General features: G+C 33.4%; 1 protein-coding gene across 1 annotated transcript; it reads left to right on the forward strand.

Annotated features, from left to right (window-relative positions):
* The first annotated feature begins 17816 nt into the window (after positions 1-17816).
* LOC115719633 (uncharacterized) lies at positions 17817-22208 on the forward strand. The gene is made up of 8 exons (XM_030648745.2): positions 17817-18358; positions 18722-19441; positions 19685-19780; positions 19863-19946; positions 20672-20906; positions 21006-21166; positions 21367-21645; positions 21722-22208. Exons 1-8 carry the CDS (start codon positions 17957-17959, stop codon positions 21776-21778), a joined length of 2034 nt encoding a protein of 677 aa, XP_030504605.2. The 5' UTR covers positions 17817-17956; the 3' UTR covers positions 21779-22208.
* The last annotated feature ends 1002 nt before the right edge of the window (positions 22209-23210 follow it).

Below are 23210 nucleotides of genomic sequence, written 5' to 3' on the forward strand. Positions count from 1 at the left end.
CCCCAATTGTGAAGGCCCATTTGCCTGATTTGAACAACTGTACTAGGTTAATTACACTAGTTTAACCTAATAAAATTGATTAGCAACATAATTAAATTCATTTATTTTGAAATTAATTTAAGAAAATTATAGTTTAAAGAATTTTTTATTCTAAGCTAAACTATATGTATTTTCTTGTATTTAATTAAATATAGAATTATAACCATCTTGATTCTTTCTGGAACTTAATTTAAATTTTTCATTAAATATTCTTATTTAAGTTGATATTTAGTTATCTACAACTAACCAACTTAAATTTGAATATCTTTTGAATTTCAAATTTCAAAATTAAGTTGAGGAATTTTAGGCATTGGTTATTAAGATTCTTTAGATATTTTTTAAGTTAATATCTTTTAAAATATTAACTTAAAATGGAATATTTTCAAATTAAGTGGTTACAACTTAATTTTTGATATTTAATTAAATTTAAATTTGAAAATATTTAAGTTCTAGATTTTTTCTAATACAACTTAAATTAGATATTTTTTTTTCCAAATTTTGTGGAAAAGATACTTAGTCAAATAAGATATTTTCTAGATAGTTATTTCTAGACTACTTATTATTTCTAATATTAAATAGGAAAATATTATACATTGTGAAATTAATTATTTAAATAATTAATTTTGGTACAATTTATTTTAAGTATATGTTTTCCTAGTATTAAACTAGAGATTAATAATTAAGCCTTCTCTACACTTAATTATTTATTTCTTGAATTTAATACATTTAATTAATTTGAAAATTAAATATCTAAGTTGATTTTTATCATCATACTTAAATATTTCTTTTTCATGACATTTAATTAAATAGAAAATTATTTTTAGTTGAAATTTATTTATTTTCAACGAAATTTAAATAATTTTCAAAATATATTTTTTCTTTATTTTATTAATCAAATTTCGAAATTGCATTTCTTAAATGCTGGAATTTCGAATTTTATTTGAAAAATATATTAAGTTGTAAATTAATTATTTATTTTAATTAATTCTTGGATCAACTTAAATCAATGATTTTTTCATTTATTGATTAATTTAAAATAAATTGAATTAAATTATATTATTAGAAATTGAATTAATTAGTCAAAGGAAAATCTAGATAGATGATATTTTTGCTTGAAGTATTTTTCTAGTGTATTTAATTAAATAGAAAATTAATATTTAAGTTGATTTTCATCATCATACTTAAATATTTGAAATTTTTCTTATATATTTAATTAAATAGGAAAATTATATTTTTTGTTGTAAATTAATTTTATTAATTAATTTTGGGCCAACATTCAATTAGAATAATTTTTCCAGGATTAATTTTTTATTTTAACATGCATTTTCGAAAATTGTATTCTTAAATACTTTAATTTTTCGAAATGCAATATATATTTATAGAAAATTAAATTTGAGTTGTAAATTAATTTATATTAATTTTGTAACAACTTAAATTGAATATTTTTCTAAATATTTATTGGAAATTATTACTAAGATGGAAATAATTCATGTTATTTTCATATCCATCTAAGTAAAATTTATAAATATTAAATTAAAATTTATATTTAGAATTTTTCATTCTAAATTGGAAATTTTAAATAAATATATATTTAAAATAAATAGATTAAATAAAGAGAATCAAAGAAAATACAACTCACTTTAAATAATGAGCTTGATTATTATTAAGATATTCGATCTCCATTGTTGGTCTTACAAAAGTTAAATGTTTTCAATATAACCTCGAGACGCTAGACTTCGTCCCCCTATGGATGGTTATTCGTTGAACGCATTTAACACCGTAAGATTTCATTTGATAAGTGTTTTGTAAGTTTTCGTCTCTATTAGACTCTCCCCTACGGTGACTACTTAGAGATAAACTTATGAAACATGAAACAATGGTGGAAGCTCATAAAATGAGAATAACCTTGACTCTCGCCTACCGGGACAACGTTGGATTCTTATTTTGATCGAACAAAAGGTTGCTAGAATGGTTTCTATTTTAGAAGAGCTGACAACTCTATTCAATAAATGATGCTTTGACTCTCGCCTACCGGGACACTGTATCAGTTTGTTGAAAACCTTGGAAATTATTTAGGATTGTATGTTTTAGTATTTTCACTGGTCATTCCTACTTGCTATATGTTTAATAATTTCTGAATTGTGTATGAATTTATATTGAACCATGTTATTTTCTGTTATTAAGTTGTAGTTTAATTTCGAATCTTCATTGTTGGTCTAACATGTTTGTTTTTCTAATGAGATAAATCCCTAATGGATTTTCACCATTAGACATACATAATAGTGTAAGATCTCGAAAGATAAATATTGTATATGCAACATCTAGCTCTTCATCAATTGATGACACCTTAGACTAGTACTTTTACAATATGAAACAAGAAGATTACATAAATAAGATTACTTTGTCTTTCGCTAATCGAAGCATCGTTGGATTCTTATTTATAAACGAAATTATCCTAATTCCTCTTAGCTTATTCATTTCGAATTAGCTTTAAAAACATATCATTGGATGAATGGTCTATAAATCATTTCATGTCATTATATTTTCTCTTAAGAAATTAAATGACGCATATGATTATAATCCCGAAATTCTATTCCCAATTGATATAAATCCTCAATCTTAGAAATCTCCTACTTGTATGGGCAAATCTGACTTAGAGTTTGTATTAGTAGTGGTGGTCCAAGATAGAATTACTCATAATATTTGGTATAAATTTAAGTCTTTGACTTTAATTTTAGAATCCAAACAGAAATTTTCTTATATTTCTATTTCCAAAATACAATACAGTTACACTTTCTCAAGTGTTTAATATCCATCTTCTATTAATGGATTCAAACTGTATGGAATATGAGTTAGGTATTCTGTGACCAGGATCCACTTGCAGTATTCTAAAAACTCTTTGATGTAACTATACCTAAGTCATCAAAAGACTCAACCATTTTTTTTATTAATCTATGGCATTTGTATCTTGATCATAGTGGATTTGACAAGATCAATCTCTGCAAAGAGTTAATATGCCTATATCCACTGAAAGTAGTTCATCTCATTCGCAGATGGATGTACATTCAGGGGTGGATATGAGTTTTTCGTTGTATTCTTAAAACGATAACTCTAGATTATACCTTTTAGCAAAGAAATTTGAAATGTTTGAAAAATTTCATTAATTTCTAGCTATGGTTAAAACCATTAAGGTAAGTGGTTAAAGATCTTGCGAACTGATAGGGGTGGAGAAATAGTTAGTAGATATGCAGTTCAAAGATCATTAAATTGATTTTTGAATTATATCCAAACTTACCTCCCCAGAAATTTTGAGTTGCATATTGATGATTAGTTACTAGTCGTTGCCTAATTCCTTCTATGGTAATACAATTTCAGAATGATGTAATGGTTGTATACTTAATGTAAAACATTACTAGATTCATGGATGACCTAATCAAAATCTTAAGAAAAGCTAGAACTGTTAACCATGGTTTGTTAGCTATTCTAAGTGATTAAGGGTGGACCATCCCATTGTCAATAGATAAGAAAGTGTTTGAACAAATACTACTTTTCTAAGATAATGACTAAGTCTGAAAACAAGTAGCAAATAAAGGAGATATTTTTCTTGATTCCAAAAGTGTTCTATCATCTTATATAACATATGATGATCCCACTGCCTCTGTTGTCTTGTCACAACCAAAGAGGTTAATACCATTTAGTTTTCTTCGACATAATTCACGGTACCTTGTCGTAGTGGGAGAGTTTCTAGGAACTCACCTTCTTATGACTTGGGAGACACTAGTGATTAAAATCCATTGTGAGTTTAAACAAGTAATGGATTGTCAAGATAAGAAACTAAGAAGAAAGCCAATAGAACTATGGTTTAATCCATTCACATGGAGTAACCTAAAGTTTTCTATTACAAGGACATAAAAGGAAATTTTCGTTTATAAGTCCATTCAATGGACTTAACAAAACTTCCTGTACCTAGTATTATAGGTTTGAGTTTATCTAAACCTATGGCTTGTGGTATACCTGGTAATTACTTACTCTAATGCAAGCAGCTTACTTTAGTAAGATGCTGAAGCATTTTCTTTCTAATGGCAATCTATAGAAGCTTCACAACTTCTTAGACATAGATTTTATTTATCTAAGGAAAAGTCTCAACTATTCCAGAAAAGATAAAGCCATGAAAGAATTTCTTAAATCAACAGTGAGAGGTCTTAGATATGCTTTTGTATGCCTTAGACCAGACACCTGCTGTTGAGTGGGAGTAATGAGTAGGTATCAGATTAATCCAGGAGAAGAACATTGGAAGACAATCAAGTAAATCTTAAGATTAAGAAGAGGAACTATATGTTAGTCTATAAGGGTGTGTTTAAAACTCTTAGACTACACCATATCAGATTTCGAAATTTGCCTTTGTGCTAGTAAATCTTTATGATAAGATGGTGGTTACTCTAGGGGTGGAATAGTGATTTTGGAGAAGTGTAAAAACCTATCTGAAGTCTCTAGGTCTACCAGAGAGAGACTGAATGTTAAAGTTACAAGAAAGGTACTTATTCAGTCTAAGGAAAGTTCTGTACATTTTTGGCACCATTCCAAATTGCCTAAACTACTAGTGTTAATTTCCTGATTAACCAAAAGTAGTTGCCAAAGGTATGTATAGAATCCAGTATCCCAAGAGAGTAGACATATAGAGAGGAATTTCACATTATCAATGATTTTGTGATTAAAGGAAGAGTAATGGTGGAGAAAAGGTTGTGTTTAATTCAACCTTTCAGATCCTATTACGAGGAGTTTACTACTACTACACTTGATTTGTATATCGAGGTGTTGAGATTATTTGAAACACACTTTTTGTTTTATATTAGTGCAAGTGGGAGTTTGTTGGGTTTTATGCCCTAAATAAAACTCATTTCAATATAATCAGATTTACTTATTAATATAGACCAGAAATAACATTTAATGTTGCATGGTTCACATGATTATATGTACATAATGTATAAATTCATCTGAAACCCTTTTCACATACTTGATCCTGTTAATTGTGCCGTCAACACATTGGAAAGTAAACATGAGTATGTGAATAAAGTTTCCTAGATTTATCAGACACAGGGTTTTACTGATATGATAATCTACAATAAGAGTTTACTTGTATTTGGAGAAATACTATGTTCTTTCCAGAGCATTGGTTAAAGTAAAGCTCAGGTTGGATGCATGGAGTATGCATCGGAAGGGACCGATATTGAACTTTGACTTAGATTTATTAAACTTACCGTAAAATCTATTCAAGTCAATATCGCCTAGTTGATCCTAGATCAAATGATCTTAATCCTGTTATGATTAGGCTCAATCTTGAAAGGCTATTCGTGTTCTTTGAATTGTTAGTTAAGCCTACTTTTAGGTCAGGGTGATACGTACTTTTTGGAACACGGTAGTGCAATTGAGTGGGAGCGCTAGCATAAACATGGAATCTATAGCTTCTATCTGGCGAATAGTAAGCAAAGGATGATCACCTTCGAGCTTGACCAAACGAAAATAAATGGTGGAGATCTCATTTCACATAAGGTGAAATATCATTTATATGGGGTCAAGTGTTTTAAGGATAAAATACATAGTAGGGTGTTACGGTAATTTAATCCCTTTACTGTGTAGATCCTTCATATAGAGGATAATTGATCAAATTAGGATTATAACAATGGATAACAAATGATGTGTCTACATGGTGGAACATATAGAGCATTCTATATACTGAGAGTGCAATTCTAAGTTCTATGCGTGGATTCAACGAAGAATTAATAAGTTAGTGAATTTTAGTCCTAAATTCTTGATCTACTTATTGGAAGCTCGGTTATATAGACCCATGGTCCCCCCACTAGTTGAGATAATATTGCTTGTAAGACTCATGTAATTGGTTTTAATTAATCAATTATAATTCTCAAATTAGACTATGTCTATTTGTGAATTTTTCACTAAGTAAGGGCGAAATTGTAAAGAAAGAGTTTATAGGGGCATATTTGTTAATTATGATACTTTGTATGGTTCAATTAATAAATATGATAAATGACAATATTATTTAATAATTATTTATAGTTATTAAATAGTTAGAATTGGCATTTAAATGGTTGAATTAGGAAATTGGCATTTTTGAGAAAATCAGATACAAAAGGTGTTAAAATTGCAAAATTGCAAAAAGCAAGGCCCAATCCACTAAGTGTATGGCCGGCCACCTATGTAGGTATTTTAAGTTGATTTTTTCATTATTTTAATGCCATATAATTCAAATCTAACCCTAGTGGAATGCTATAAATAGATAGTGAAGGCTTCAGGAAAATAACATTCTTCTTCAGACTTTCTGAATCAGAAAAAACTGAGCCTTCTCTCTCCCTATCTTTAGCTGCCACTTCTTCTTTCTCTTCCTTTGAATTTCGAACTACCTTAGTGTATGAGTAGTGCCCACACACATCAAGTGATACCTCAATCATAGTGAGGAAGATCGTGAAGAAAGATCACCAGCAAAGGAGTTTCAGCATCAAAGATTCAGAGAAAGAGATCCAGGTTCAGATATTGATAATGCTCTGCTACAGAAAGGAATCAAGGGCTAGATATCTGAACGGAAGGAGTCATATTATTCCGCTGCACCCAATGTAAGGTTTCTTAAACTTTATATGTGTTTAATTTATCGTTTTAGAAAGTTCTTATTTAGGATGTTAATAAACATACTTGTGAGTAGATCTAAGATCCTGGTAAAATAAATTCCAACACATTCTTCCTTGATTTATTTTGATATTTTTCCAAGTAAAGATTAATCTTTATATGGTAATGTGCTATGATTCTTGAAAGATTGATTTATTTTTGGAAATATTGTTGGCAATTCTAGTTTCCTTTATTTTTTTTTTTTAAAAAAAAAAGGGGAAAGGAGTTGAGGAGTGGGCGGTTTCCTTTAATGTGTTCATGGGCTGGCGGTTACCATTGAAATTTTCAAAATTGGTTTCCTTTTCTTGTTTTGATTCCAAGGTTATATAAACCAATCTTTATCATTTAACTCACCACCTACCCGAACCCTCTTTCTTGTTTCTTGTGTGTTTCTATTCATCTCCTTTTTCAGATCCAAAATGGTGGAATCCGAACAAGCCCCCTCAAATGCTCTTCTTGCTGCTCCAATCGTCTTGCTACCATGGAGGAGGTTCAGCAAGAGATGTCCAAGCAGCTGTCCTCATTGATCAAGCTTTATGGGGCATAAGTTTTCTTTCTTTTTGTTTTTGTTGGACATATTTCTATATTTTCATTTCTTTTTGTCTTTGGCCCTTATAGATAAACAAAAAGGGGGAGTAATTGTATACTCAACTGTCTAGGGAGAGTTGAGGTTTGCGTTTGTGTTTGTGTTTGTGTTCGTCTTTGGTCAAAGTTAGCTTTTTATTTTGGTTTAATGTTGTGCTTCTCAGGGGGGGTTTTATGTTTGTTTCGCTAACTTTGTTTTGTAGGTGTTTGTTAATTAATAATATTTTGATTATCTAAAGTGCCAAATGGGGAGATTGTTAGGTCCTTTTTTGGCAATTTAGTTGTCAAAATATTTTTTAATTAATGTGCATTTTATTGAGCATTCAATTTGTTTTTATCAACTCTAGACCTTTTTTCCAGGGGGAGTTGTGGTTGGTTAGTTCTTGTGAACATATCTTTTAAAGTTAGCTTGTTTTTGGTTTCTTTGTGATATTCGATTATGTTACTCAGGGGGAGTAGTATCTTTTGCTCTTGCTAACTTTGCCTTGCAGGTACTTTATGTTAAAAATTATTTTGTTCATCTAAAGTGCCGAAGGGGGAGATTGTAAAGTCCTTTTTTGGCTAGTTAGTTGACAAAATAATTTTCCCATTTATGGTAAGATTGTTGTGCATTCATATTCGATTTCTTACCTTATAAATTCGGATTGTAGTTGCTCTTTTCCTTGTTTGGAAAGTTGCACCTTCAGCTGAACTTTCCTTTGTTGAAAACTTCTTAAAAGAGAAGGAATTCTCTTTTGGAAAGTTATCTTTTTTAGGGAAACTTTGTTTATTGCCTTTTCCTTATTGATTTCGATTGTATCTTGATACAATCAGAATATCTAATATGTTTTTGGCAGGAATCAAGCATTGATAGAAGATCGGACCCGATTTTAGAAAGTTTCCCGTTTCTGGTCAGATCTGTTGCGTCAGCATCCGAATTTGATGTAGCAGATTGTGTTTCGTTTGGAAAGTTTTTGTACAGCTGCTAATTCGAACTTGTGGTTGCCTCTTTGGTTTCTATGTTCTATAAATAGAGCCTAGAGAGCAACCATTCGAATTACCTATTCCATTATTCATTTTTGACATTTATCTTTTGAGAGAAGAGAGTGTTTCTTTGTTTTGTGAGAGCCTAGTTGTTCATCTAGGTTCTAGTTGTTTATTTCTGTTCTTACTCTATCCTAGAGGTTGTGAAGAACTACTTGACTGAACAAGAGATTGGTCTTCGGGAGAAGACTTGATAAAGCCTTACTTCGGGAGGAAGTAAGCACTTGGTCTTCGGGAGAAGACTTGTTGAAGCCTTACTTCGGGAGGAAGTAAGCGGGAGGAAGTAAGCACTCACACTTCAAAGACGAAGGGAGTTCGGGCTTGAAGGTGTTTCAAGAAGTCAGATTCATAAAGTGGATTACAAAGGATTGCGGCAATACTTTAGAGGGAGTCTAAACTTGTTTAAGTCAATTGTCTTTGTAATTTTGATACTTTATTAATTGATTTCATTCTCTGGGCGTGGCCCCGTGGACTAGAAGTGTTCGTGAGAACACTGATACCACGTATAAATCTCTTGTGTCAAGTTATTTATTTTTCTGCAAATATTTTATATTACGCCCGTTCGTTTTGTCGTAGCGAGAATTACTTTACGCTTCGCGTACGCATACTGTTTTATATTTTCTTATATATAATTGACATTTGCCAAAACACGGTTTTTTACCTCCCTAATGGAGGAACGTTCATTAGCAATTTTGCACCGTTTAATCTCGAAAGATAAGTAGTTTGTAAGTGTTTTATATGGTATGGATCACCCTAATGGTGGCGACCATATTTGACTTGCAAAATATGAAACAATGGTAGAAGCTCATAAGATAGAATAGCCTTGACTCTCGCCTAAACGGGACAACGCTGGATTCCAATCTTGATCGAATAAAAGGTTGCTAGAATGTTTAACATTTTAGATGAGCTGACAACTCTATTCAATGGATGATAGCTATGACTCTCGCCTAAACGGGACACTGATATCAGTTTGTTGAAAAACCTTGAAAATTATTTAGGATTGTTTTTTTTAGTATTTTCTCATATCATTCCTACATGCTATGTGCTTATAATTTCTGAATTGATTTTGTGTTAAACCATTATTGATTTCTATTTATTATTTTGTAGTATCCTGTATAACCATGATGAATTCCATGTTATCACTGTTGACTGAAAATAAGCTAAATGGATCTAACTTTCCTAAATGGAATGAGAACATTAATATTGCTCTCATAGGAGAAAGTGCCTTGTTTGTGTTAACTGAGCCGTCTCCTGAAGTGCCGGGGGATAATGCATCCAAAGCTGTGAAAGAAAAGTATGAGCGTTGGCAGAAAGCAAATGACAAAGCTCTATACTTTATGCTTTCCAGCATGGTTGACACCCTTAAAACTCGGTTTTCTAAAACCGAAAAGGCTGCTGAAGTAATGACGAAGTTAACTGAGCTATTTGGTAGGGCATCTCTTCAGTCTCGCTTTGACGCGACTAAGAAGTACATCAATGCACGGATGGAACCCCATCAAAACGTGCGTGATCATGTTATCCTCATGCCAATTTATTTCCAAGAAGCCCAGGATCATGGTGCTGAAATGGATCATACTACTCAAGTAAGCCTTATCTTGAATAGTCTGACTCCAACATTTCTGCCCTATACATGAAATTATGTCATGAGTTAGTCAATGACCTTCAGACTTATGAAAATTTGATTGGGGGACCCAAGAAGAAAGGGAGTAAGCCTCAAAATTCTGGGAATGGTAACGGGACGGTCAAACTTGAAGCAAATGTTGCCTCTGCTTCTAAACCCAAATCGAAGAAGAAGTGGAAAAATACCAAGAAGCGTGCCAAAGCCATGAAAAACAAAAAGGCTGCTGCTTCTGGTGATACACTCAAAGGAAAGTGTTTCTACTGCAATGAGAAAGGTCATTGGAAACCCCAGTGTCCGAAACTTCTTGCAAAGAAACAAGGTATTTCTTTCTATAAACTTTAAGAGTTTTAGTGAATTATTATCCAATTGGATTTATGATTCTGGACTAACTTTGTTTATTTGTTTCTTCTTCTTATAGGCCAAGCTACTTGAACTCAAAAGAGTTGGATCGGAAAGCTGGACAAAGGGTGAAGATCGTCCAAGTTGGAGATGAAGCTCATTAATATATTTTTTGAATTAATTGTTTTAGTTTAAAGACAATTTGGATTTAGAATTTTAGTTTGGGATTTTTATCCCTGTTTTTCTCATATTGTTGCAATACATTTTTTATATTATTAATAAAGTTTATTTTATTTTCTATTCAAACAAATTACAATTTATGAGATTGAGCTTCATTTACTTTATCTTAAACCACAATTACCACATTATATTTATATGTTTGTATGTGTAAGTGTTTTTTATTATTGATGCAAATTCTATAATATTTACAACTCTTCATAGAGTTATATTAAATAAACACTAGAAATTAGTTCTATGTTTATTAATAATTGTTAATTCTAATACAATTATTAAGAATTTGTTTAATAAAAGGATCTTTTGATCTGATAGGGGTGGAGAAAAGTTAAGAAAACTATGCAGTTCAACGATCTTTTATATCTAATGAACTCTAGATTGTATTCAACTCCACATAAACTCTATAACACTTAGAGAATCATGATCTTTACAACCTTTAGGGGTGGATCATAATCTCTATATACTTAGGGGTGGAGTTTACTTCACAATACCCTATGTAACACATATTTTCTTTAAACATGGAAGTAATATAATGAATTAGCTATTATTAATATAAATTCTTGATCTTGATTGTATGTTCCAATTTAGTTTTACTATTGTAGTAAATAATGATACCTATAAAAGTTCTTTGATAATGTTTCACATTACCTTAATTGAGTGGGAGAATTTTAAAATTCTTTACCCATCTTCATTAGGTTGACACTTGTGATAGGAACTTAAGAACACTACTGAAAAGCAAATCTAACCATTCATGTGGAAAGATATAACTTATCAGAATTATGAGAATAAGATAAAAGGATTCTAGATTCAGTCTATTCGAATGACTTGAACTAAGAATTTTTTAATCCTCATAAAATTTTATGGTATCTTAATTTTGATTACTTAATCTCTGGGAAGTATTTTTCACTTCAAATACTAGTCTTCTATGTTGATGATTTAGTATTAAAAGAAACTTAAAGTTTCGGACTAATACAAAAGTCACAACTAGATAACTCTCCAAACAATAAAGAGGTTAAATGTATTATTTAACCAGACATCTGCTATTGAGTGGGAGCTATCTGAGATGTAATCAAATAAGGAACATTAGAAGATATTCAAGAAAGATTTATGAAAGTGATCTATATGTTAGATATTAAGGAATTGTATATCAATTATCCTTGTATCTTCACCAACTCATTCGAAATTATGAGATGGTGGTTACTTTGGGGGTGGAGGAATTATTCTATAATAATTCAAGCTCTACCAGAGAAGAATTATAACTTTGTAAATTCGAAATTACCAGAAAGTTATATTACTGAAGAAAAGTCTACGCTGTATTATCTCAATTCCATATTTAAAATTATGAGAGATATGTCTTCTGTTTATTCAGATGTACTTTAAAACAGTAAGGATTTCAGTATCCCTTGATGAGTAAAGCATATAGTAAAGGATGTTTCATAAATGTATTTATGAACTAGTTTCCAGAAGTTTGGGTGGATTCAAATATACTACACTTGATCCGAAGATCAAGACATCAGATTGATTTATTTGCACAGTTTGTTTTATGTTAGTGCAAGTGGGAGTTTGTTGGGTTTTGTGCCCTAAATAAAACCCTTTACAATCTGATTAGTTATCAATATAAGAAATTTGAAGTGATTTATGTTTGCATGAATTTTACATGCTAATGGTTTAATATGTTTATTACATTTACACACAAAATCAGTTAAGTCCAGATCATATGTTTATTCACAATTACAGTATCGTCAACACAGTGGAATGTGAATGTGATCATATGAATCAAAAGACTAAGTGCCTATTTCATTAGTGTTTTGGATTTACACTAATGTGATAATCAGCGATGATGTGTACTTACACTTGGAGTAAGTGTTATGTTCTTTCCAGGACATTAGTAAAGTATGCTAGTTTCGAATGTATGGAGTATACATTGGACTGGACCGATATTGCAACTTAGTTAAGATATTATAAACTTACCATTATATCTTTCCAAGTCAATATCAGTAGTTGATCTTAAGATTAAAAGAATCTAAATCCTGATATGCTTAGGCTCAACTCAGGAGTACTATTCATGTTCTTTGATTTATTAGTTAAGCCTACTTTTGGGTCAGGGTGATACGTATATTTTGGGAACATGATAGTATGATTGAGTGGGAGTGCTGAACATAAATATGGAATCTATAGCTTCTACTGGTGTATAGAAGTCAAGTGATGATTCCCTTCGAGCTTAGCTAAATAGAAGTAAATGGATGAGCTCTTGTTTAAGTGACTAATTCTTAGATCACTAAACATCATTTACAGGTAGCTAAGTGTTTTAAGGGGCAAAATACATTGAGGTGTGAGAACGGTAAAATTATCTCATCTCGATGTAAATCATCTATATAGAGGATCTTTGATCACAATAAGATTATAACAATGGTTAAATGAGATAGCATATCTATATCGTGGAACATATAATATGCTCTATATAAGTCTGAGAGTGCAATTCTAAGTTCTAAGAGTGGATTCAACGAAGAATTAATAAGTAGGAATTTACTTAGTAAATTCGGTTCACTTATTGGAAGCTCAGCATATAGATCCATGGTCCCCATTCTAGTTGAGAATATACTGCTTGTAAGACTCAATAATTGATTTGTGATTAATCAATTATCATTCTTAAGTTAGACTATGTCTAATTTGTGAATTTTCACTAACTAGGGGCGAAATTGTAAAGAAAGAGATTCTAGGTTTATTTATTTATTTATTAATATACTTTATATGTCTAATTAATAATTAAATTAAATGACAATATTATTTAATAATCTATTTTAGTTATTAAATAATTAGTTTTGACATTTAAATGGTTAGAATTGGAAAATTGGCGTTTTTGAGAAAATAGAAATAAAATTTGTGAAAACTGCAAAAACCAAGTGGGGCCCATTACACACCATGGCCGGCCACTTAAAGTGGTTTTTCAAATTTATTTTTTCATTATTTTAATGCCAAATAATTCCTAACCTAAACCTAGTAGTTGCCTATAAATAGAAAGTGATGGCTCAGTCAAACATAACTTTTTCATAACTTTGAATAACATTTTCTGCCAGAAAATTTCTCTTCAGAAAAATTGAGCCTTCCCTTTTCTCTCTATAGCCGAAATTTCTCTCTCTCTCTCTCTCTCTATATATATATATATCTATATATAGAGTAAGTGCCCACACACAGCAAGTGGTAACTCAATCATAGATTGGAAGACTGTGAAGGATCACACACAAAGAAGAAGGACATTCGGGCTCAAATCTTGATGATACTCTGCGACAGAAAGGATACAAGGGTTAGAGATCTGAGTGGAAGGAGACATTAATTCCGCTGCATCAATGTAAGGTTTTCTTAACTTTATATATGTTTATTTATCGTTTTAGAAAGTTCATATTTAGGGTGTTAAACAACATACTTGTGAGTAGATCTAAGATCCTGGTAAAATAAATTCCAACAATACGTACATTTTGGGAACATGGTAGTGCAATTGAGTGGGAGCGCTAAACATAGATATGGAATCTATAGCTTCTATCAGGGCATAGAAGTGAAATGATGATTTCCTTCGAGCTTGGCTAAACAAAGATAAATGGTTGAGTACTCATTTCAGTGATTATGTTTAGTTCACTGAAATATCATTTATAGGTGGCTAAGTGTTTTAAGGATAAAATAAATTGAAGGGTGTAACGGTAAATTAATCCCTATACAATGTAAATCATCTATGGAGGATCATTGATTATTGGGATTATAACAATGGATAAATAATAGCGTATCTATATCGTGGAACATATAGAGCGTTCTATATAACTGAGAGTGCAATTCCAAGTTCTATGGTGGATGCAACAAGGAATTAATAAGTTAGTGAATTTACTTGGTAAATTCTAGAGCTGCTTATTGGAAGCTCAGATATATAGGCCCATGGTCCCCATACTAGTTGAGACAATACTACTTGTAAGACTCAGTTAATTGATTTTGATTAATCAATTATAATTCTAAAATTAGATTATGTCTAGTTTATGAATTTTCACTAAGCCAGGGCTAAATTGTGAAGAAATAGTTTCTAAGGTTAATTTATTAATTAAGAGGCTTTGATAAGTCTAATTAATAAATGTATTAAATGACAGTATTATTTAATAATTAATTTTTAGTTATTAAATAATTTTGATTGGCATTTAAGTGGTTAAATTGGAAAGTTGGTATTTTTGAGAAAATAAGATGGGAAAATGAGAAAATGGCAAAATTGCCAAGTGGGGCCCAACTCCAATCCATGGCCGGTCACTTTGTATGGATTTTACCATTTTTTTTTTCTATTATTTTAATGCTAGGTAAATCTAACCTAACCCTAGGTGGTTTCCTATAAATAGGTAGTGATGGCTTAAGGGAAAAGAGGATGCATCTCATTCCTTCAGTTAAAATTTGAGCCTCTCTTCCTATACCTAGCCGAAACCACTATCTCTCTCTTCCTCTCTTTTAAACCGTAGCCCATAGTGAAAGATTGAGTGCCCACACACATCAAGTGGTATTCAATCATAGTGTGTAAGGCTGTGAAGAATCCAGTTTCAAGAGAAGGAGATTCGGACTCAAATCTTGGTGATACTCTGCTACAAAAAGGATATGAGGGTTAGAGAACTGAGTGGAAGGAGACATTATATTCTGCTGCAACCACTGTAAGGTTTCTAATACTTTATATATGTTTATTTCATATCGTTTTAGAAGTTCATATTTAGGATGTTAATAACATACTTGTTAGTAAATTTAGATCCTGGTAAAATAATTCCAACAAGGAGTCCTTGGGCGACGAGGGAGATTGTTCAGGCAGTATCGAATGGGGCATGATAGAAGCGTTGGCACGTTAACTTGGTGTTGGCATCTTGCCACACATGCTACCTTGGTCACGAGTGACAAGGTGAGCGTCAGTGTTGGGATTTGCCTTATCATAGTGGGAACCTATGGACAGTGCGAGTATTTTGGCTAGAGAGCCTCAATGCAAGGATGCAATCATGGATGCTTGCGAGCATGACTCGACGGGAGTTGTTCCAGAGACGGAATTGTGCACGAGGCACACGGTCGCGCAAAAAATGAGCCCATTGTTACTCGGATGGTTGTAAGGCTGACCTTGGCTTAGAGAAGTCAAGGTGCCGCACGGGTGTTCTGCTGCCTGAAAAGGTGAGCCTGTGACACTCGGCATTCTGGGAAGTTGTGCCACATGAGGATCAGTTAAAGTAGATCTCTGCACCATTTATTTGGTGTGTGCCATCATTCTATCCCTAGACGGAGTTTGATTCGTGTGCCTGGCAACGGTCACAACAAAAGTGGCTATAGGCGTACCTACAACAGCAATACTTGGGCACCCTACGGGTATAGTGTCAACTATATCTAGCTGGACGATATATGTCCAACTAGACGGAAAATATTGCCTCCACCCCTTCTTGAGCTCCCAGATGAAATGTCTGTAGCCTTCACCTGCGATCTGGTTGAGATAAAAATGGTGTTGCGCCTCGGGCTCTGGAGAAGGTGTATGTTCACTACTTATCTCCCAGTCCTCAAAGCTCTAGTTGGAAAGATCGTCACTTGATGAGGACGGACTGACACAAAGACGAGGATGATCCTCGTACAAAAGTTGGAGAAGGTCCTGGTCGTTATGATGTTCTCCTCACCAAAACTCACTAGGGTTCATCTATAAAAGGTAGGACACAAGATGAGTATTTGACTGGGATATCGAACAAAAATAAATAAAATATACCGACCAGGTTTATAACCTAGAACTTCAAAACTTCAGATTAAGGGTTAATTTTCACTAAACCCCAAATGGGCAAGTGAAACCGAATATCATGGAATCAAAATCGGAATGTAATTATAATCAAGTCATATGGTTAAGCACAATCAAGATCTTATATTCATAAACCTAGATTTTTTACGGTTTTCCTAGAACAAGTTCAAGAACTATGAAATTTTCTACAGAGGAAACCCAGAAAATTAAATATTCAAGCATAAAAGAGAAAAGAGATGAAGAACTTACTCACTGTTTAAAACTTTAGGGCTGATCGGATGAAACGTATCAACACTTCCTGGAAATTCTTCGAAGAATTTGAGAGGAAAAGGTTCTTGCTCTGAAATTGTCAAGAAGAAAAAATGCTAAAAGTCGTTTATTAGGGATTTCTACCCTATTTATTAGCAAATTAGTGAGGGAGTGCAATCATTTCAAAATTTAAATGCCTCGATTTCCCCTCAAAAGTAAACGTTAGGCAATCAAGTACATGAAGAGCAACCGTCAAAGCGTGAAAATTTTTGGAGAAATTTGAGGTACAAATCAATCAGCATTGATGAGCCGAATATCGAAGAGACTCTTGGTCATAATCACGTCAGATCACCAATAGACGCATCGAACATGTGCCACTCGTTCAAACACGGATACAAACCGAGTGAAGTCCACGCGCGACTTCGGAAGTCCCGTTCAAACTTGAGGGGAAAATGTTCTCATTTTTCGCACTATGACGTGGCAGCATATACGAATGACACGTGTCCATCATTCCTTGCACTTGGGCGGAGAAATATACTGAATAGACTTCAAGCAACATAACCGCACGCACAAAGTCTGCTTATCCGAGCTGAAATAAAGGGCAGATTATCCGAGCTAAGAATGAAGATAGTTCTCCGAGCTGTGTACCAAGACTTGGATACTTCTAAATGGTATCGTAAAACTCAAACACAAAGGCTATCCCTACAATTATTGGATTATATCAGAGGGATATGGCAGGCTGTCTCAATCCCCCATTTCATGTATTCTAAAAATGTAATGAATGTACTTACCAATTATAGATATCGTAAGCAAAAGGGAAACCTTCCCTCATGCATTTAGCCCCTATAAATAATGATCTAGCTTCACTGTAAAGAGGATCGTAAGAATTGCTTTGAGAGAGATCTAAGATAAAACACTCAGAGATTTCATTGTGAGAGCTTTGAGAGAGGAAACACTGTGTTCTTTGTTCTCAAGTTAATACAATCTAAGGGGATTAAGCTATTACTGAATTAAAGGGGCCGAACCTCTATAAAACTTGGTGTTCTTTAACGCTTATTAATTTTTTGCTCTGTTTTTATTACATTTTTAATTGCTTATTAATTGACTCATCGTTGTTGCCTAAAACCGAGGTCAACACTTATATTCATATATAAAAATATAAAATTAAACAATGGTTTTTTAATGAAAAAAATGCATTTAAGAAAAAAAACTTGTAATTTTCATTAATTATTTTTCAATTTCTTATTATTGGAAAAAAAATATATACGTATGGCCTACAATATAGAGAGGTGAAGAGAAAAAAAAAAAGCATTTGGTTTTGTTCTTTCTTGTCCCGCGGAGCTCGGTGGCTCGGTCAATTTAACTCTCTGATATCATATGACAATCAATAATCCAACGGCTTCCTCAACGCCATGCCAACCTCAGCTTCACCACCGTCCTCCGCCTCCGCCTCCGACTCCCTCTCTAGCCTCGCCGTGTTCTCCACGCGCCGCCATTCCGACCTCCTTGCTAGACTAACCTCCTCCGACACCCATGTACAGCTCAAGGCTCTCAGGGAGCTCAAGAACCGCATCATCGGGAATCGGACCAAGAAGCTTTTTTTCATTAAGCTCGGCTTAGTTCCTGCTGTGGCTGATATCCTCGCCTCCAAAACCGGAGCCGTTGTACCAGACGATCGTAACTCCGATCTTCTTATCCAGTCCGCTGCTGTCATTGGTAGCTTTGCATGCGGCTTCGACGCCGGAGTCCATGCCGTTCTCGATGCCCAAGTGTTCCCTAGCCTCCTCAGACTCTTATCTCATTGTGATGAGAAGGTATTTTATATTTATTTATTTATTTGCGATCTGTTTTCTGTTTGGTTGCTTAGAATTTGATGGAAAATGCATGAGGTTGAATGCGTAATGTATAAAAATTGATTTATTTGATGTTTTTTGATAAGTTGAGATGATAATTCGAAGTATTTATCTTGATAAATAGTGTTGGTTTAGTTCAATTTCCATGGTTTCAATATTGTAGAATTAATTTAGGTCATTATTCACTGCTGTTGAATATTGCTGCAAATATTTATTTATTAAAAGAAAAATTATGTGATTTTGATGGCCAAATGCAAGTAGAGCCAATTAGCCTAATTAGGTTATAGTTACTCTTATAGATTTTATTTTATGTTTGTGCTGTAGGTTGTGGATGCCGGGGCTCGTTCTTTGCGAATGATATATCAATCGAAGCTTGCTCCAAAATATGATTTTATTCAACAAAAAAATATGGAATTTCTTCTTTCGTTATTAAATAGTGAGAATGAAAATGTAACTGGGCTTGGTGCAAGCATCATAATGCATTCTTGCAAGACAGTCGCAGAGCAGAAGGCATTGTGTCTAGCTGGGGTTTTAAAGAAATTTATTCGTCTTCTTCAGGGTTCTCTAAGTCAGAGAGATGCTAGTTTGGAGTCTTTAGCTAAAATTATAAAAAACAATGTTGAAGCTGTTTCTGAGTTTGTGGGATTGGATAGCGGAAGGGCTTTGAGTACGGTGATTGAGTTGACATCAGATAGGTATCCAAGGACAAGATTACTGGCCTCGTTGTGCTTGATTGTTATAAGGAACACTTGTCCTTGCTACCTACAAGATATAGCCATCAAAACCAAGTTGGTGCATCTTTTACTTGAGCTTCATGATGATCCTGGTCAAGTCGGAGATGAAGCCTCTTTTGCCTTTTCTAGCTTAATAGCTGGAAGGGAGGATCTTCAAAAACTTGCATTTGAGGCTAATGCCATTGATAAGCTGTACAACCACTTGCAGAAAGGTGCACTGCATCCTATGCGTGTTGAAGGCATATTGTTGGCAATGGCTGATCTATGCTCAAAAATGGATAGCTGCAGGTTTAAGTTCCTAACACTGAAGGTTTGTGTTTACAGTTTTACTTGGAGATACTAATTTACTAGTGCATTATTCTACCAGCCCTATGCTCAATCATCTTTTTTAGCAATATCATTGACTACAAATCAGAACCTTATTTCTTTTGTTTAGTTGCTTGACTTAAGTTTTTTGAAAACTTTTAGTGGTTTGACTTAATCGGATGAGATTACCTGTGTTCATGTGTACGATTCCTCTTAACATTTGGGTATATATTTTTCATAAACACAGGCATTGAAATTGGTAATAGATGGGCTAACTCAAGATAGTTCTGCTGTACGTGCTGCAGCTTGCATTTGCTTAAAAAGTGTCTCTCGATCAATCAAGGTGTGTTATGGGAGTATCAGTTTGCTTTTCACAGTTGTCTTTCAAACATGCTTTGGCTAATAGCTGAGAAATTATTGTGCAGAGTTTGTGTGCAGGAGATTTTATGGACGAGACAATTGTATTTCCCTTGGTTCAACTTTTGCAGGATCCTTGTACTTCTGTCCAGGTACAGGTCTAGTGATATGATCATTAATTGTCATGTTTTCTTACATGTGTAGTCATATTTGCTCTGCTAAATTTCTGTCCTTAATCAGAATAGGCCTAATGTTTAGGTTACCCTTGATTTAGTTGGACCAACATGCTTGCTGGTTATTATGGACACTGCTATCACCTTTAAAAATGAGATCTGATACATTTTGCATTGATAGCTATGTAAAGCCCGACATTGCAGTCATATCATATGGTAACTTGTGTGCTCGTGCTCGTAATGTTTAGGTTACCCTTGATTTTGTTGGACCAACATGCTTGCTGGTTATTATGGACACTGCTATCACCTTTAAAAATGAGATCTGATACATTTTGCATTGATAGCTATGTAAAGCCCGACATTGCAGTCATATCATATGGTAACTTGTGCTCGTGCTCGTTAATGTAGATTCAGGGATAGATTTAGTTTGACGTTAAGTTTTTTTCTTTTTATGTGAGAATATTTCACTCTCTTCCTGTAAGGTAAAGATAGATCTAAAAACTGAATACATATGGTAAGTTCTTTTCTAGCAAAGGTCATTTATAATGATAACTATATAAAGGGTTTGAAATTCATTTTACACATTAAGAATTGAAGTGTTAAAGATAATTGGGCATGGTAGGTTCCTTTACCATTTACAGTCCCTGTTTCCTTAGAGATTTGAAAAAGTATTAAATAGAAGGCTTTCGTTAAATGCTTCCCAGGTTGCAGCTCTCAGTGCTGTTGGCAACATAGTCCTTGATTTTACCAAACGTAGGTCCATTTTCATACGATGTGGAGGTGCAACACAACTAGTTCAGTTATCAAAATCAATGGATTCAGCCTTGAGATTAAATGCCTTATGGGCCTTGAGAAACTTAATGTTTCTTGCGGATACCACATGTAAGGAAGGCATATTTGGAGAACTCGAAGCTTCCTCATTGGCAAGCCTTGTTTGTGGTAATGAATTTTATTTTTCTTCAATGAACACTCGCATTATTGTATGTGGAAGTTGGATGTACTCCCAAAGATTGCTTAGTCGATTGTGTTTATCTGCAGATTCTGAGCCTGTAGTCCAAGAGCAAGCTCTTGCACTTGTCCGAAATCTTATTGATGGAAGCGTGAACTGTATTGAGTTTGTATTTGCTGAAGACGGTATTATCTTACATTCTGTTGGAAGGAAATTGCAGAGTGTTCCTAAAGTTGAAATTGCGATACAGGTGAGGATACTTTTGTAGATGGGTCATTTAGAACTTGTATGTTGAATGTACTTTATAGGGAAATGAAGTGTAATAATGTGAATGTGTGTGTGTATTTTGTCATAGTTACTTATAGGGAAATGAAGTGTAATAATGTGAATGTGTGTGTGTATTTTGTCATAGTTACATATTATAATTGAGTTATGGAAACCTTTATTTAGGGAATGTATTTGCTCTGCAATGTCGCAAGTGGGAATGAATTTCACAAGGATGCTGTAATGAACCAACTTGTTAAACAAGCAGACAACGGAATGCAATCTTTTATGATCGAATTTTTGCAGAGCAGCAACAGTCAATTACGTACAGCTTCTGTCTGGACCATAATAAATCTCACTTTTCCATCAGTTCCTGGTGCATCTGGTCGTGTATCAAAACTACGTAATGCTGGCATATTGTCACAAATAAAGAGCATGGTCAATGATCCTAGTCCAGAAGTAAAGGTTGGTTGGTTTAAATATCAAATTCTTAATTTTGTCTTCCAATTATATCTTAAATCATCTTTTGCTTGTTACGCAGCTTCGCATAAGAACAGCACTTGGGCAATTTACGACTTCTGGTGCTGATTCAACATGATGCCTTTCCTGATTCCCATCTTTTGGGGACCCAATGAAGATAAACATAATAGACCATTGTTGCAACTTGGTGTATCATATGCTCTGGTTCTTTTTGAATGGAGTTTCAGCCTTCCTGGCTGTGGCTTTCCAGTGCATGGTATGCTCCAATCAATGTTTAAATGACATGTTTATCATCACAAGGGCATTGACTAAGCTATTTCTAGAACTTCATTTCACTTCTGACATGAAAAATTCTTTTTGTATATTGTTTAAAGAAATTATATCATATGTGATTCAGAGTTGTCTTAGCAGTTAGATGTCATTTATAGGGTATTTGTTCATGTAGTAAATTTTTGCCCTCGACCCACGAACAAAGAGTGTAAACAGAAGCTTTTAAAACAAAGCTGGCTGTCAATTTTACTTACTCGCAATTACGAGATTGTGTGAAAGTGTTTTTTATTTTTATGTTCAAGCAGATTATGGCGATTGATTTTGATGTTAGAATTTTCATTGCGTGCTACACATACAGGCCACCACAATGCCCAACTTCCACCACTGCGATGGTTGCCTTTAGAAGCTAGTATCTTTAAATTAAACTTCAAGACTAGTTATTTGCTCATCAAATTATCATGTCTTCCTTTAGCAGGCTAACCACTTTTGCTTTTCTTTTTCTTCAATCAAAGCAGTCAGGTCGCTTATTTCTTCCTGTGTAGTAATTATGACCACCTCATTATATTTTAATGGTAGCAAGCTTTGTAACTTCATTTCTTCTATTACACCATGATTGCTTCAATTGCAATCCAGTGCTTCAAAGCTAATTGAGTATTTGCAATTTTTTTTTCCTTTTCACTTCAATGACTTTGCGGTGGTAATGGCTAATTATGGTTGAAGACGGAGTAACTCGAGTCCTAGGTGTCTAAAAATCACAAGGCCCCCTCCCTTGTGTAAAGGTACACTGTTATCTTAAATTTCGCACAGAGTGATGTGATATCTATTTGAGTGACATGTGAACATTTTTAGATTTGGACGAGTGCTACCATCTTTGGTATGCCATCTAGAGTAAGTTATTCCTTGAAAATAGTTTATTTGAAGATTGAGTTGGAACATTCAAACAGGTTAAATGGTATCGTTTCACCAGTATTGATCTTGCAGCCAGCCCATATATGTCGGCCATGGTAAATGCAGCTGGAATGTTTTAGAAATACTTTCCTTATTTATTTTATTAATTGAATTCTTATTTTAACTAAATTTCTACACGTGTAGTAAAATGGGAAACATTTATAGTTTTCTAATTATTTTTCATTTATTTGGGAAATTTAATTAGTGTAATTCTTTCTTATAAATAGTGGAACTATTTCATTATTTAAGGATTCAAAATCAATTGTTCAAGAGAGCTTTCATGTTGTAAAAATTGTAAATTTTCAAGAGAGATCAAGAATACTATCCCGATT

This window comes from Cannabis sativa, chromosome 2 (assembly GCF_029168945.1).
Source record: "Cannabis sativa cultivar Pink pepper isolate KNU-18-1 chromosome 2, ASM2916894v1, whole genome shotgun sequence".
Taxonomy (NCBI): domain Eukaryota; kingdom Viridiplantae; phylum Streptophyta; class Magnoliopsida; order Rosales; family Cannabaceae; genus Cannabis; species Cannabis sativa.

What these genes read in the sequence shown, in the direction of transcription:
- LOC115719633 (XM_030648745.2), top strand. Translation starts at nt 17,957, where the DNA reads ATGCCAACCTCAGCTTCACCACCGTCCTCCGCCTCCGCCTCCGACTCC. An exon ending in TTAAGTTCCTAACACTGAAG is followed by an intron (nt 19,442 to 19,684) that starts GTTTGTGTTTAC and finishes TCATAAACACAG; the next exon opens with GCATTGAAATTGGTAATAGA. An exon ending in ATCCTTGTACTTCTGTCCAG is followed by an intron (nt 19,947 to 20,671) that starts GTACAGGTCTAG and finishes AATGCTTCCCAG; the next exon opens with GTTGCAGCTCTCAGTGCTGT.